The 17,756-nt window shown below is 36.8% G+C and overlaps 1 protein-coding gene across 4 annotated transcripts in view; it reads left to right on the top strand.

Moving 5' to 3' along the window:
- Sbf2 (SET binding factor 2) overlaps positions 1–17,756 on the top strand; it is a 319,861-nt gene that overhangs the window by 230,893 nt on the left and 71,212 nt on the right. For all 4 annotated transcript variants that reach the window (XM_051192671.1, XM_051192670.1, XM_051192673.1 and 1 more), the window contains exon 18: positions 17,030–17,200. In XM_051192671.1, coding sequence (XP_051048628.1) covers positions 17,030–17,200 — 171 coding nt within the window. The remainder of the gene's footprint in view (positions 1–17,029; positions 17,201–17,756) is intronic.

Genomic DNA, 17,756 nt, shown 5'->3' with positions numbered 1-17,756 from the left:
CAATCTTCCTGGTCGTACATGTTCTCCTCACCTTCCCTTCTCTTTCTCCTAACTTCCTCTCCACTCACGCCCCCATCCCCCTCTCTGAATATGCTCAGGATATGTTGTTCCTTTCCCCTTCCGTGAGGGACCTTGTATGAATCTCTTAGGTTCCTCCTTATATCCTAGTTCCTATGGCAGTGTGAATTATAGGCTGGCGAACCTTTGCTCTATGTCTAAAATCCATATATGAGTAAGTACATACCATGTTCCTCTTTTTGTGACTTGGTTATCTCACTCAGGATGGTTCCATCCATTTGCCTGCAAATTTCAAGATTCCATTGGGTTTTTTTTCCCCCCAGTGAGTAGTATTCCATTGTGTAAATGTGCCACATCTTCTTTATCCATTGTTCAGTTGAGGGGCATCTAGGTTGCTTCTAGGTCCTTGCTCTTACAAATAATGCTGCTATTAATGTAGTTGAACAGATGTCTTTGTCACATGGATGTGGATCATTTGGGTATATGCCTAAAAGTGAGATTGCTGGGTCCTGTGGTAGACAAATTCCTATTTTCCTGAGGAACCGCCATACTGATCTCCAAAATGGCTGTACAAGTTTGCACTCCCACCAGCAGTGGAGGAGTGTTGCCCTTTCTCCACATCCTCTCCAGCATAAGCTGTCATTGGTGCTTGTAATTCTAGCCATTCTGACAGGAGTAAAATGGTCTCTCAGAGTTGTTTTGACTTGCATTTCCCTGATGGCTAAGGATGTTGAGCACTTTCAGCCATTTTGGATTCCTCTATTGAGAATTCTCTATTCAATTCTGTACCCCACTTTTTAATAGGGTTATTTGGTATTTTGTTGACTAGTTTCTTGAGTTCTTTGTATATTTTGGAGATCAATCAGCCCTCTGTCAGATGTGGGGTTGGTGAAAATCTTTTCCCAGTGTGCGGGCTGCTATTTGATCTTAATGACTGTGTCCTTTGCCTTACAGAAGCTTCGAAGTTTGAGGAGGTCCCATTTATTAATTGTCGATCTCAGTGTCTTTACTACCGGTGTTATGTTCAGGAAGCAGTCTCCTATACCAATTTGTTCAAGGGTACCTCCCGCTTTCTCTTCTAAGAGGTTCAGTGTGGCTGGATTTATGTTGAGGTCTTTAATCCATTTTTTATGAACATTAGTTTATGATCACTATTTAAACTGATAATTTAAAAAATATATGGAATAATGTATATCAGATTATCAAGATGCCTATTGTGTTTTCTAGTGAGTAGTTAACAGAATTTTTAATTTTTTAAAATTTATATATTTTAATCTTGAATTTATATATTTTAATTAATACATTTATTTTGTAAATTTGGATTTTTTCTTAGTTACTTTCTCATTGCTGTTATCAAATAACTTGTCAAAAGTATATGGGCTTATAGAGCCATAGAATACAATCCATGGTGGTTGAGAGGCTATGGTGGTAGAAAGTGAAGGCTGGCTGGTCACATAGAAGTTGTACTCAGGAAGCAGAGCATGAACAGGAAAGGGGGTCAGGCTATAAAACTGACCTGAAAAGCCTACTCCTAACTACACACTTTCTCCAGCAGGTTCTTCCTTCTAAAGGTTTCACAGCCTTTCCAAATAAGGCCACCAGCTGGGGACCCAGTATCCAAACACATGAGCCTGTGGAGACATTTCATGTCCAACCCACAGCAGAGTATTTTTATGAACTTTTTCATTTCTTTCTTATAATGGCCAAGAATGTTCATTCTGCTGAAAATGAAACTACTAGAACCGCTGTTCCTTCTGAATTCCAAAGCCATTTTGTACCTGTGGGTTCAGTAAAACTACTACCACAATCTAGTGTTAGACTATAACGATGAGCAAGTAAGTTTCTCTGCCTTCAGAAACACATACACCTATGGAGATAGGGTAAAAACTATTTGCCATTTAGTTACATAATCACACGCTCAAAAAATATATTAATTGTTGAACCAGAGAACTCTACAAAGAAATAATTATGTTTGTGCTGGTGAAAGATACAGGTAGGGATGAAGTGAAGAACAAGCAAAGAAAAGAATGTATAAATGTTACAGGCAGAGAAAATAAAAAATTTACTGGGAATGTAGCTGGAGGTGGAGGCAGGTGGAAAAGATACTTTGTGGTTAAACTGTGACTGACCTGTGTGCCAGGGTAAGAGATTCCAGTGTCAGAAAAACAAGGATTTGCTCCTCTTTTCTCTTGACTGAAATGCAAAGGTTTAAATAAATGAATAGCACAAACAAGAACTGAAGGTACAAATCTATTTAATAATGTAGATACTTTACCTTAGTAGAAAAATTTTCTTCACCAGAATCTCCATCACTCCATACTAGGTATTGTAGGTTTCAGTGGTGGTGGCTCAGACTAGGCATGGTGGCCCACACTTCTAATTCCAGCACTTAGGAGGCAGAGACAGGCTGAGAGGCCAGCCTGGCCATGGCAGTTCACAGCTATAATTCTAACATGGAAAAGCAGAGGGAAGAGAGGAGGGATAAGAGAGCCATTCTATATGAATTGGTTAACTTCAGGTTCAGTGAAGGAGTCTTGTCTCAAAAAACTAACTTTAAAAACCTGTCCCAAACAAAACAACCAAGAGAGTTGATGACCGAGGCCATCAAGGAGTAGGACCTCCTGCTCAGGGGTGCCACCATCCACAGCAGGCTAGGCCTTCACAAACAGCAATCACTAAGAAAAGGCACCACATACTGGTGTACAGGCAAATCATTTGGAGGCATTTTCTTGATTGAGAATCCCTCTCCCCATACATCTTTCAACTTGTGTTGACGATCATCCAGTCAGTACAGTTGTGCATACTTTCAGTTACATCACTCAGAAAGTGGAGATAATTATAGCCCATCCTAGACTAAATATGAGCAAGACCTTGCCTCAAAAGAAAATCTAGTGCTAGGAATTTTCTAATTGATTATTAATAATAAGATTCAAAAAAAGGTGGGTAGTGGTGGTGCATGCCTTTAATCCCAGCACTCAAGAGGTAAAGGCAGGAGAATCTCTGTGAGTTCAAGGCCAGCCTGGTCTGCAGAGTGAGTTCCAAGACAGCCAGGGCTATATGCAGAGAAATCTTGTCTCAAAAAAACAAATAATAATATTCAAAACAAAATAACTATAAGATGCTAATTTGTATCTTGGACTTTGTGGACCTATAGAGAAAAATAGAATTTGTATATTTTTAACTTCAGAGATAAATCTAATTTAAAATATAAATTTGAGAAACTTCTACAAAGATACCTAAGACAGAAGAGAAAAGAATACAGGCCAAAAACTTGGAAAACTCTATGGAACAAAATGAAGGAAAGCCAAATAATGAGACAGCACACAAGAGCCACGTTGTGGGGTAAGGGTGTCCGGGTCAAGCAGACTGCACAATGCCTTCTTAGAATAACAGTCAAAGTTACTAATTTGAAAAAATTTTAATATAATACTACTGTCATTAAAAATTAACTGAAAATGTTGAAAAGGGATGTACAGTTATGTACCAAAACCAAATACTACTTTATTCCACAGTAGCATGGAATTTGATTTGTTCTTTATTTTCCTTTTAGAAGACTGTGGCAGATTAAAGGAGTGTTTGGCAATAACAACAGTGCTGTCTCCTTCCTAAATCTGAGACAGCAGGAAGTGGGGGAGGGGTACTCAGTAGAAGGTCATGGAGAACATGCAATCTGCCCTTGCAGAGGACTTCCTAACTCCAGCCGGCTTCCTTGTTTCTCTTCAATTATTGAGCTAGATTTTGAAACCCCTAAGAGTTTGTTATTCATGTTTATGTGAATGCTAACAACACTAGACAGGGTACTGAGATTTCAGAGTTTAAAATGAAGGGATACTCTTTCAGCCTAGATTCACAGGGGAGTGCCTAGGCTCTACCCCAAATAACTTGACAAATTTTGATGATCCCTCATGGAAGGCCTCACCCTCCCTGGGGAGTGGATGGGGGGGGGGGGGTTGGTGAGGGGAATGAGAGAATGGGAGGGTGCTGGAACTGGGACTGATATGTAAAATAAGATGATTTATAATAAGAGCTTATAGCAGGTTACTTTCCAGACAAAAGTATAAAATTCCAAAAGGTAGGTTAAAAACTAGTAAGAAATCTTGGCAGTTATTTTCATGCAACAGTAGATAAATAAAAATATTAGTGTAAGTAAGTTCAGGAGACTTTAGACAGTACATTAACTGGCATTGTGTAGGTATTTGAAATCAAGTTGTGATATCCAGGTGTCATCAATATGAAACTATTGTATGTGTACTTGGGAAAGGGAACTATCATGAATTAAATGGTATTCTATTAGCTTCTCACTGGAGTGCAGCTTAAGAAATACTGACTAGTGCAAACAGATATTTTCAAGCACTTTAAGTTTTTTTTAAAAAGGGACTGGAGAGATGTCTCAGTGATTAAAAGAGCACTTACTGCTCTTCCACAGGACCTGGGTTCAATTCCCAGCACCCACATGCCAGCTCACAACTGTCTATAATTCCATTTCCTAGAAGACCCAACACCCATGGCAAAACACCAATGCACATGAAAAAATTAAAAAGTTTTAGAAAAGCAGACTACCATATATAGAATTGGTAATGAATGATTCCATGCTAAATTAGTTGATATTACAAATATCTGCTAACATTGTATAGTTGTATACCTTTTGTGACTCAGATTGTTGTGTTACCATTAATAATATTCTTCCTCATAGTTAAAATCTAATTTTACTTGCTTTCTCCCAATACCTGTGAGTTTTGTAAGAATTTTTCTATAAGAGAGCAATATACATAATAATTCAGTTCCAAAATTAGCAAATAATGAAGAGTTTGTTTCTATTCGAGCATGTCCTAGGATGCGTTTTCTGAAATATTTTCTGCCTGCCGTTTGCATTTTTGAGTGTTTCTCAGATGAAGAAGACATTTGCTGGAACAGAATTCTTACCTATTTGCTAATTGTTTCCCAATTAAACATTTGATGACTTGATTTACCTTGTGAAGATATGCCATGTTACAAGAAAAGCTGTGAGCAAAATACACTTTTGTACTTTTTCTTAGAAAAAACAAGCTTATTTGTTTAAGGGGGCAGTTAAGGAGAGTTGCAGACACTATACTTGACCAAAGTGAAAACCTGTTCTCTCTTTCTATCCAAAACCATTAACTGAAGCTGACATCAGCATTTGCAGATGCCCAAGTGTAAGCATGAGAAATCAGCCCAACAGAAGTGGAATTTGAATCCCAAGAAAGGATTGAGATTTTAGAAAATTATCTGGACAACATCACTTTTTTAGAACTAGTAAACTTTAAATTTTATAGACTAACTCGTTGTGTGGTTAAGGGAAATACACTGCTGTGAAACAATGAACAGTTACTTGTTACTAAGAAAACCATATGCTCAGTTTGAGTGGCTTTGTTTTAGTATTTTGAAGCTTGAATGTGATAGTACATTTTAGACTTACCACATAGCTTATGTGCAAAATAATGTTCATGGTTACAATATAATATATCCTTAAGTACCAATGTTGCGCAATAAGACATTTCCAAAAACAGATCATATCTTACTTAAACATTGCATCTATTCATTTATATCTTTTATTTAACATTAGTTTTTTCTTTTTTATCTTAAAAATTAAGTAAAAGAAGATTCCATATTAAAAATGTTTTAGGAACACTTACTATGTCACACACACACACAAAGTAGAATATTAGTTCCTTTATCTCTATGATTTGTATGTATGTAGGGTTTCTGTCTTGTTTTGTTTTGCTTTGTTTTAGATAGGGTTTCTTACTGCTCACTCCAGCCTAGGCTTAACTCAGCATCCTCCTCCCGCAGGCTTCTAATACTGGATTATAGGCACTGTGCCATCATATTTAGCTTGTATATGTAATTGTAAAACTATCATCAAGAGGTCTGAAGCAATGGCTTGCAGATTAAGAGTACTTGCTGCTGTTTCAGAGGGCTCAAGCTCAGTTCCTAATACCCACATAGCAACTCATGGACAACTCCAGTAGCAGGGGATCCAACACCTTCCTCAGACCTCTGCAGGCATAAAATGAAAATAAAAGAATCTTTTTTTAAAAAAAATACCATCAATCTCATTATTCTTTTTGTTCTTGCCAGTGGCTTCTTTAAGTGGTAAATAGACTAGGGCACATGTCTCTCAGAGACAGCTATAAATAAATTGTAGGTTCCTGGTGTTTTTTGTTTGTTTGTTTTTAATTAACTTTGAAAACCATACTTGCAATCCAAGCCATGTTAAAAAAAAAAACAAAACAAAAACATTAAAAACAAAACACAGAATTCTACAGCAAGACACTTGAATACCTCCTTTTAAGGTAACCATAACCTACTCACTCATTAAATATGGAAAATGTAACAGCAAAGGTAATTTGAAATCAAGCAGAATGCCTAAAATGCCTAAATGCTAAACTCTAAGGAGTTTAGACTAATATTATTCTCTAGTCTCTAAGAAGTATGCAATACTAAGCTTTCAGGAACTTAGAGCAATGCACATAAGGAGACTTGAGAGATTGACAGGCCATTAGTAGGCCAGCACAAGATACTAGCACTCATAAAGCAATTTAGGGAGAAATGCAGAAAGGTATTAAGAATTGCTTACCTAAATGCCTAGAGACCAGAGAATGCAAATGAGTAAAGCAAGGTAAAGGAAGAGCGGGTTCCTATCTGCAAGACAGCCACTGTTCAGCTCCAGCAACTATAGCCATGCAAGACTATTATAAGTATATCTGTTTTTGTTTTTTTAAGAAAATTATAAATTTGGTGTTGGTGGTACACACCTTTAATCCCAGCACTCAGGAGGCAGAGGCAGGTGGATCTCTGTGAGTTTGAGGCCACCCTGGTCTACAAAAGCTAGCTCCAGGACAGTTTCCAAAGCCACAGAGAAACCTTGTCTCAAAAAATAAACAAAAAGAGTCTTCCTATCATCTTTTTCTCTATTTGTCTGTCTGTTTTATCTGTCATACACACTCCCTCATAAGCTTCCTAAATAACCAAAGCAAAATGTTATACTACATGCAGTTGATAGGATGTCAGCTTCACAACCTCTCACTCTGACTATAAACTCTTGTGGTGTATTATAGTAGTTTGAATGAGAATGGCCCCATAAGCTCATACGTTTGAATACTTGGTCCCTAGTAGGATGGAACTGTTTTGGAAGGGTTAATAGGTATAGACTTATTGAAGAAGGTGTGTCATTGCTGAGTGTGGGCTTTGAGGTTTCAAAAACCCATGAAATTCCCAGTTGGATCCATCTCCCTGGTTTGTTATTGTCTTAACATGCTATCTCTCAGCCACTGATCCGATGCCATGCCTGGTTTCATGCTCCCTGCCATGATGGTCTTGAACTAACCTTCTGAAACTGTAAGCAAGCCCCCAATAAACTCTTTTGTAAGTTGGCTTACTCATGGTGTCTCTTCACAGCAATAGAGACATTAGTGAAAAGCCCTAAAATGGGAATCAGATCTGAATTTGAACTCTGGTTTACGCTGAGATTTTAAGCAGATGTCTGGGATGGTGATGAGTAAAGGTGGAAGGAGGTAGTACACATAAAGAATCTGTTGAAGTGACTGGCATATACTAAGCACACAGTGAATATTGGTGGAATGAAGGACATAGAGAATTCAGCTGCAAGTTGAATGTCTACTTCACCAGTCACTGCATATGCACAGAAGTACAGAGCTCAGTCAAAGTCCCACACTCAGGCCAGCATTCATAATTATTATTGTGCACTACCTGTTAAGGGCCTGTATTCTCCATTACTATCTTAATTCTAGCTAAAGTAGGAAGCAAAAGTCTTCTGTTTACTGACTTTCACTCCAGTGAAAAAGTAAGCAAACTAAATATGCACATCTAAATATATAAGTACACTTGTGTATTTGGTGCTGTTGAATTACTCTAAGACCCCATACATGCTAGGCAAGCATCCTACCACAGCATTATTTTTCCAGCCCCAAGCAAAATACTTTCTTCATAGCTTTATCTGTGTAGTTTTTCCTATATAATCAAGAGCAAAGATTATTGCCCTTTGCAATATTAAAAAGTATTTGACCCTGATTAACAGTGGAAGAAAATGTTCTTTCTAAATGAGCTGAACTGTTCTGGTGGGATTTTTTTTTTTTTCTGTATCTTTCCATGCCCTTTCACCTCCTTAGGGCCCCTCAATAGTTCTGGTACCTGCTCTGGTAATCGTTGATTGCTTGATGTTTACATTGATTTTTCAGTGGACTTTAATATATTCATTAGGGTGTGGGTTTTCTGGCCTTAGGATGGAAATTATAAAGTTTTGAGGTACCTACAGCATGTTGTAATTGGAAAATGCAGAACTCATGACTGCCTTTATGAGTAACAAAAACACATATTTTTATCAACTGCTTGTCCCTAAAGCAAACTTTGAAAATAGACTATTCCTCTCGTTTAATTTTGCTTAGGCAGCAGTCCTTCCTTTATAGTAGTCAGCATTGTTAACATTTTTGAGAAGTCATAGGCTTGATGAGGATCTGTGGGGGAGCTGCTGAATTACAGAAGAAATTATTACAGCAGGAAGTGAACTGTGTGCTATTATAAACACTCAGTGACTCAGCAAATTCCCTTTCTATATGAATTGCAAATACTTTGTTTTTAATTTTGTTAGCTTTACAGTTGTCGTTTTTTGTCACTGTGATTTGTAAAGACAAACTCCTTTCAAAGATTTGAGTATTAGGGTGATAAAAGCAGAGGGAGCCCTTAGTCAACAAAAATACTGTCCTATTGATGATAGGGGATTACAGTGAAGAAGTCATAGAACCATCTGGAATGCCTGGGAGAAATTGATCTGTTTTGTTATGCCCTTGGAGGGTATTTCCAGCTAATAAAATTAGATTTAGAATTGTATTCTTAGAACCAAACCTGAAAATATATAACAAATCTTTTAGAATTTGGCAAGTTCTCTGTGTATCTGCAATATCCGCAGGCAGTAATAGGCATTTTTGAAGATGGATGTCAGTAAATGGTAAAGATTTTCTGGGCTTGAAAGTGTAGCTTATTAGTAGAGTACAAGTTTCAAATTAATGATATCCCAGCACCCATATCTAGCAGTCTATAGATTTAATGAACTCACCATCACAATTCCAGTGAAAGAGTTCACAAACACCCAGATAAAAGAATATCAAATATTTATTTGGAGAACACTTACACAGTGAAGGTAAAAAGCCACTGCTATTTTCTGCTCTGTAGGCACAGGATGCAGCTCTCAACTCTCCAGACACCACCCAACAGAGTGCCAGCCTGCTCCCAGTCCACCCATAGCTCCCATAGCACTTTGAGCTGGTACCTCAAAGACTATTGGCTGAGTGAGTTGCCACAACATGACATCCTTCACAGAATTAGTAAAATAATCCAAAAATTCATTTCTAAGCACAAAAGACTATGAATAGCCAAAGCAATCCTAAGCAGAATGAGCAGTGTTGGAGACATCATAATACCTGACCTCAAAATATACCACAGAACCATAGTAGCAAAAATCCAGGATGTTAGTGTCACAAAGTAAAATAGAGGACCCAGAATTGAACCCATACAACTACAGCCACATAATTTTCAACAAAGTTGTAAAAATATATATTGAAAAAAGATAGCCTCTTTAACATGTAGTACTGTGAAAACTGATATCTACTGTGAAAACTGAGTATCTACCTATCAAAAAAAGAAACTATTCCTATCTCTCACCATGCACAAAAATTAATTCAAAACAGGATCAAATATTTTAATGTAAGACTAGGAAATTTAGAAAATGCTGGAGGAAAGAATAGGCTTTAAAAAAAATATTCCAAGATACATAGGCAAGGACTTTTTTTTTTTTTAAAGGACTCCATTAAGAAATAACCACAAGAAATCACAAATTAATATAAATGAAATTTAAAAGCTTTTGCATAGTAAAAACAAAAAAAAAAAAATCAGAAGAATGAAAAAGAAGCCTGTAGAATTGGGGAAAGTCATTGCCAGCTATACATCAGACAGGACCTTAACATCTAATACATAAAGAGAACTGTCAGAGTTAAATACCAAAATAAATCAGGTAATCAATACATGGGCTAATGAACTTTAGGTAGTTCTGAAGAGAAATATAAATAACCAACAAGAATTTGAGAATGTATCTAGCATCTGTATCCATTAAAGAAATGTAGAATATAATTGCTCTAAGATTCCATCTCATCCCATTCATAATGGCTACCACAAAGAAAACATGACAGCAAAGACTGACAAGAATGTAGGGAAATTCTAAGAAGATGCAGAAATCCTGGCATCTTCTTAGAATCCCCCATGACAGCGCCCCTTACCAGCAGGAAGTAGTTTGGAAAGAACGAAGCCCAAATTCCCAAATATTGTCTATAAATGTTTATTTTCATTTAAATGGACTTGTTTATAATAAATATATAAATAAATAAAAACAAACAAAAAAAAAAAGAATGTAGGGAAAGAGGAATTCTTACTCACTGCAAGTAAAAATACAAGCTAACCCAGCCACCAAAGAAGTCAATGTGGAGGTTCCTAAACCTAAAAATAGAACTACCATATACCCAGCTATGAGCTGGAGAGATGGGCTCCATAGTTAAGATTGCTTGCCTTTACAGAAAACCTGGACTCAATTCCCAACACCCACATAGTAGTTCACAGCCATAACTCCAGTTCCTTCAGATCAATTGCCCTCTTCTGACCTCTACAAGTACCAGGAATACACATGGTGCACATACATACAGCAAGCAAACATTCAAACACACAATTTAAAAAATAAAAAATTACCATTCTTAGGTATCGAACTGAAGCAGTCTATATGGACATACTATAAAGATACTTGCACATCCATTGTTAATTACAGCACCATTCACAGTAGCCTGAAATGGAACCAGTCTAGATACAGAAAATGTGGTATATACAGTGAACATTTTTCGGCCATCAAGAAAAGTGAATTCACAGCATTTGCAGGGCAAAGGATATGAATGGTCATCATCATCATGTTAAACAAACTAGACTCAATGACAAAGAATAGAAAAGCAACTAATATATGACCTATTACCCTATTTCCTACTTCCTTAATATCTCTTCCACCCACCCCTTCACCATCTTCTTTCTGTTTTTTGTTTGTTTGTTTGTTTGTTTTTTGTTTGTTTGGTTGGTTGGTTTAGTTTGGTTTGTTTTTTGTTTGTTTGGTTGGTTTTTTTTTTTTTTTTTTAATCTACAAACACATACATATGGAAAATGTGACCAGCAAAAAACCCCAGGAGCCTCCTACTTTCACCTCTCATGTGATGAGAGTGTAGACACATGCATCTCACTACCTTTTCACCTAGGGTCTGGATATCCAAAACCAGGACCTCATGCTTATTGGCAAACACTTTATTGACTAGGCCATCTCCTAGTACCTTCTCTAAATTTTTGTGTACCTGCAGACCTAGCCATAGCATAGTTGACTTGTTTTATGAAATGTAAAAAGTGCTTCATTTGTAAGCATATCATCATGGTAACCATTTTAATACCAGCATGATATTCAAGTGTATTGATAAGGTGCTGATCATTAGCCTTTTTTTCCTCTACAGTGAGCATTGAAGTCACTAACTTTGTAAGGAGAAGCTACTGAAACAACTCAACAATAAACTGTGTGCATTTGTGTGTCCTCTTGCCTGGGTGTGGATTACATGCATTGTCATAGCTGCTTTTATGAGTGCTAGTCATCTAAACTCAGATCTTCATACTTATTGCCCCAAGTGCTCTTAACCTCCTCCTCAGTTTTTTTGTTTTTTTTTTGGGGGGGGGGGTTGTATTGTTTTTTGCTAAAATTTAGAGCTACTTGCAAATCCATGTAATGAGAGATGCATTCTTTCCTTTTGTATATTGTACATACTACTCTTAGGTCCCTGAAATAATACCCTGCTAGGATCATTTTGTTCATGGCATTGTAATAAGTCTTTTATCCTCTCAGATTGCAGGGCTCTTATACGCATAGTTATTAGGTTCATCAAGTATCACATACTCTGCGATGATCATTTCCCCACATAGGTTTTAGAAACTTTGTATGTAGGAACATCATAGCGCATGACATTGAGTTAATGAAAATATGGATTTCTAATAAACACTTGAGGATAGGGTTTGTTTATTTCTAAACATAAGTTTAAGAATCTCTAAATATTTTAAATTCTCAAGTTTATAAATGTGTTAATGAAAGAAAGGCCAAACTAATGTGTTACTGTAATGATAAAATTAACTCATTTATTTTAAATACTACCAAATGAAGAGATCAAATCAAGTATTGATTCTGATTATGTGCATGCATGTGTACACATACATGTTTCTCTTTTTAGCAATGTCTCAGGTAGTGAGTACATAAGGAAGTGATGTTCAATAAGAACATCATGTCCTCTCCATGGGGAGCAGAAAGGGTATGGGGTGGAGGTGTTCGGGGGAGGGGGTGAGGGAACTGGGATTGACATGTAAAACAAGCTTGTTTCAAATTTAAATTTTAAAAATTATCAAAAAAAAACCTATCTTGTCTTACTACTAATAATAATGATCCCACTTATTTTCTGTCAACAGTGCTAACATTATGAGACAGTACCAGGTGTGCCCCTTGAGATGGTACCATCTGTGAAGTATTCTTTCCAGACAATCCCAAATCTAATCAGACCATTAGATATTGCCAATCCGTAGGAAACACAGGGGCCAAGAGAATGTTAAATGATTGCATTCCATTCTAGTCAGCAACTGCTATAGGAATACATAAATGGTCCTGTTTTTTGTTTTGTTTTGTTTTGTTTTTAATAAAGTCCAACTTAGAACAGAACGTATAGTAGAACTGATCTGAGTGATGGTCAAACTAATGTTAATATGTATCCTCATTTGGATCCTACCTGAATTAAACAAAACTATAAAAGTAACACTGAAGATGAGGGGGAAAGGGAATTTTCTTATACTTGGAAGACAATTGGAAGTTAAAACCCCAAACTGAGATTTTATATTAAGCAATTCTAGTTAACTATTTTTAATAGTGAATTTGCAGAAATTATGTATGGAATAATTTGTTATTGGGATAAATAATGATCAACAGACCCTCACATGCTTTTTGATACAGATGACAATAGGAATCATATTTCTTGAGACCTCTTTCAAGCATTCCATACAACTCTAAGCAATACTGAAACTCAGGCAGGTATGGTGGCACAAGCCTGTAATCCCAACATTTAGATGGAGGCAGGATTATTGTGTCAAGATCCTCTTTGGCTAAATAGCAGCTAAGGCTACATGAGATCTGATCCAAAAAGTGATACTGAAACTATCACAAGATGACAGTTGACTTGTGTTTTGATGTTTGTGCCCCATTTTCTGTTGTAGCAAAGAGTTAGAAACAACCTTACCTGGAACAGAGGAATGCTATATATTCTCACAGTAAGAATTCCCAGCTCTAGATTTGCCGCTTGCTGGCAATGCCTGTTTTCTCATGTTACAGAAATGAGAATTAGAACCTGTGTCAGTGGTCAGTCATAAGACTGCTTTGAGTACTGAATAAGTACAGTAAAGAAATCCTCATCAACTTAGATAGTTCTACATTATTCTTAAAGATCATTACATGTTTATGGCTTTGGACCTTCCCACTAGCCTTCTCCGAAGTGTAGTTTCCCTCTGAATCCTAAATGGAGCTGTGAACCATTTCTAGCCAAACAGATGTTAGACAGTTCTTGCATGCTCGGGTAACTCTTGATCGTCTCTTCAGGTGGTGTGTGTGTGTGTGTGTGTGTGTGTGTGTGTGTGTGTGTGTGTGTGTGTGTTTTTCAGTTGGGCCTGCTGTTTGGTGAGCACCATGAATCTGTTCTCCCCTTCCTGTCTCATGCTGGGTTTCTTTTTAAAGCTCTGTAGAAAATAAATGGCATTGATTAATCTAGTACCTTCAGGGCAGTTTTTTCTAGATAAGGAAGGAAGTCAACACATTTTTAAAAATCTCACAAAATTGGATGACAAAATATCATTTGTTTCTTTAGGACATAATTATAAGAAGTGTTATGAAATTCAGAGTAAATATTTGCGCCAGAGTAAGGGTAAAAGAGATGACATTTGACAAGTATTCCCTATCACTACTCTGTCACTCTCAGGATAGTCACTAAGAGAACACATGGACTGGTTTGGGAAACTTTACCAGAAAAAGTTTGCTTCAAACCAAAGAAGTGACTAGAATAAGAGAGTTTTGTCCATAGTTGCTTTTTTCCCCAGTTACTAAACCTGTGCTACTGCCACTGGTTTCTGAAAGTCTCATTACATTTCTTTACCCATACTTGTATTAAAATTCCATTTTATAGGATATAGTAATATTTGTATCTTAAGGAAAGTGTAATCAGATGTGGTAGAGAAGTCCTCTAATCCTATTAAACCTTAACTTAACCAGAAGCAGGAGACTCTTGAGTTTGAAGCCTGCTCGGAATGATTAGTGAACTCTAGAACAACTGAGACCCTGTTGTTACATACATACATAACTTACTTACATGCATGCATACATACCACCACCTCATTTCTGTGTGACTTGGGCAAATCTGTTCTCGCAGAGTCTCAGATGGGCAGTGAAAACATGAAGTGTTCCTTCTACCTGCTTTCAGCAAAGTTCTGCTTTTATAACGGCCAAAGCTATGATGCTGTCTAGGTAGAAAAGGTTTCAGTGCCCTCTGCTGGTCCTAAGAACATACTTGTCCATCAGTATAGTATCCACACTAACTAGGATACCTGTTCCCTCCTCACAATTGAGCACAGCATGAAATCACCAAGAAAGAAGGTGTATTTCGTGCTCTAAAGAGGTAATATTTTAAGTGCTTGAGAATTAATGATTTCATATACATAGCTTAAGCAGATGCTATTATCTTATGATTCCCTTCATTCTGTTGTAATTCTCACCTAGAAAACAGACTGTGGCTCTGACTCTTTGGGCCACTATCATTCAGTTTTACACCATTTTTCTGCCTTTGAATGTATGGTCTCATTTTGTTGAAAAAAAATTTAGAAAAGTTTTACATATTTATCTAGTTTATATGTAAACAGGAAAGTTATTTCAGTGGATATGTGACCAGGAAAAGAAATATGTAGCATAACTAAGAATATTGCTTAAAAAGAAGGGCCAGGCTTCATTAAACTGTCAGACTCATGGAGAATCTCCTAAACCTACTCAGTTTTCTGAACTCATCTATATTCATATTATGTCAACACTATAGACTATATAGTGCTTCTGTAGTTTACAATGTGCTGCATTTGTAAGAAATAGTTCTACCTTGGGTTATACTCAAGGGAAAGACAACTTAGTATTATGTTTTGAGAGAGGGAGTATGAATCAGGGTATTTCTACATAGTATCTAGCCATGGCTGTCCTGGAGCTCACTCTGTGGACCAAGATGGCTTTGACCTCACAGAGATCTGCCTACCTCTGCCTCCTAAGTGCTAGAATTAAAGGTGTGCACAACTACACCCAACTCAAAATTATGTTTTTTCTTATTTGAATTTTATGCTCCAACAATCTCTTTAAGACATATATGCATGTTTTCTCTCATGTAAAATACAAGAAGCTCATAATATATATCAGAAGGAGAGTTATTTGGTGAGGAAGAGAATGGGGAATAATGGGTAAGTATGAGCAAACTACAGTGGTATGAAAATGTCAAAGTAAAGTCTCATTCAGAATAGGCCTTTGCACTGTTTGAAGTGAAAATCTAAAATGCAGAGGGGATAATGTATAATAAGCTCACTGGATGTCTCTCCAGAGTCTATAAGAAAACACATGGTTCATTGTAGTTTCTGCTAACACAACAAGCAGAACCACACACGTTTTGTCCATGTTTTCCCATGGAAGAAAGCATCTGAAGTGAGCAAATGAGGCACCATGAAAACCAAACTTGACTTTCCCCTTGTTCTGCATCATGGTCAGCATCTATTTATAACTACCTTATAGAAGGAACTGTATTTAGAGCTAATCACCTCCATAGCAGTGCACAGCCCTGTCTTGAAAGGAACTTGCATCATATATGACACATTGATTCTTGCAGGCAAAATCACAGTCACCCTGCTTGTAAGTGTGTAAGACTAAATTTCATGATACACCTGTTGCTTGCTCTAGTTTAGGGTTGGTATGCCCTAGATCAAGAGGAAAATTACACCAAGTATAGCATTCTACTGGTATCTTAGTTATGTTACACAGCCCTAAAAGTGACATGTATATACCCTTGACAGTAATGATCTTTGGTAATGAACATTTCAGAAGAGAATTCACCTTATTACATTGCTTTAAAAAAAAAAAAAAAAAAAAAAAAAAAAAAAAAAAACAGAAGCCAGTAACAGTGGTAGGCACTTCTGTAACCTCAGCACTCATAAGGATAAGGTAAGAAGATTAAGAGTTCTGAGACAAACTAGGCTGGATAATAAGACCAGCCCAAAATAATTCATTAAGTACCATTCTTGGGCCAGTGGGATGGTTCAGTAGATAAAGATATGTGCCAGTAAGCCTTGAAATTTGAATTTGACCCTCAGAATCCACATGGTAGAAAGAGAGAACCTAGTCTACAGCTTGTCTTCCAATTTCTGAACACAGGCCATAACATACATACACATACGCATACCAAATAAATGTAAAAAAATCATAAAGTAAGAGAAATTTTAGATTACTAAAGTTTTATGTTTAGGTTGTGTTGGGTTTTAGTATGCATCCCAGTTATAACTGCACAGTACCCACCCTGTACACAACAGAGTAGTATCTACTTTTTGTATAGTCTATAATTCAAAGAATTACATTAATTCTATTATTAAAAGTATAGCGACTGTTTAAAAATTGTCATTTAGGTAGGTAAAGTAAAAGATTTTAAAGGATTTCATAGAGACCCTACAGCTGTCAGTTGAACATGAATGCAGTGTTGATTACTAAGTTTTTATCACCTCTATAATTAAGTATAGCACCTGTGACCTGAGAACTGTATAATCTTTTTGCCTACACTGTGCTGATAGATATCACATGTTCTCACAGAAACTTGCCCCTGGAGTCAGCCAGTTTGCCTACACCTGTGTACAGGACCACCCCATTTGGACAAATCAGCAGTTTTGGGAGACAACTTTTTACAATGCAGTACAGGAGCAGGTTCGCTCCCTGTATCTCTCAGCAAAGGAAGACAATCATGCACCACATATGAAGCAGAAGGTAAGAGAAGGAAGGTACTTGTGTGTGGTTGGGATTGACTTTAAGGAATGCTCAGGTAGATAGATGTTCCTAGGGCAAAGGTTCCTGAGTGTTAGGGAGTCCTGTGGTGAGCGTCTTTCTTCCTTTGATTCTGGCATTGTACTTTTCAATAATGGTCTCATAGTATAGTTTTTTAGCACTAGAATTGTGTTGTTCTATTTTGATGAGAATCCCTTGAAAACAATTGGAGAAAAATGAATAAAAGGAACAAACCTAAAATGGACGCAGGTATAAATCTCTAACTGCTTACTTCCTTGAAGAAATTCCAAGTTTAGCTCAGTGATAGAATGTTTTTACCTAGCATGCTCAAGGCCTTGAGTTCAGGTACTAGCATTAGAAGAAGAAAGAAAAAAGAAAAGAAGAGAAAAGAAAAAAGAAATTCACTGACTATAAAGAAAAATGTAAATTCTGTAGTCCTGTTCAAAAATATGTCAGCAATAGCCTAGGTCTTCCTTTGTCCTGTATGTGTGTGTATATATATGTATATTAGCAATATTTGCTATATATACATGTATTT

Source organism: Phodopus roborovskii, unplaced genomic scaffold, assembly GCF_943737965.1.
Source record: "Phodopus roborovskii unplaced genomic scaffold, PHOROB, whole genome shotgun sequence".
Lineage (NCBI taxonomy): Eukaryota > Metazoa > Chordata > Mammalia > Rodentia > Cricetidae > Phodopus > Phodopus roborovskii.
The sequence above is the reverse complement of the archived record's forward strand: the minus strand, read 5'-3'. Positions and strand labels throughout refer to the sequence as shown.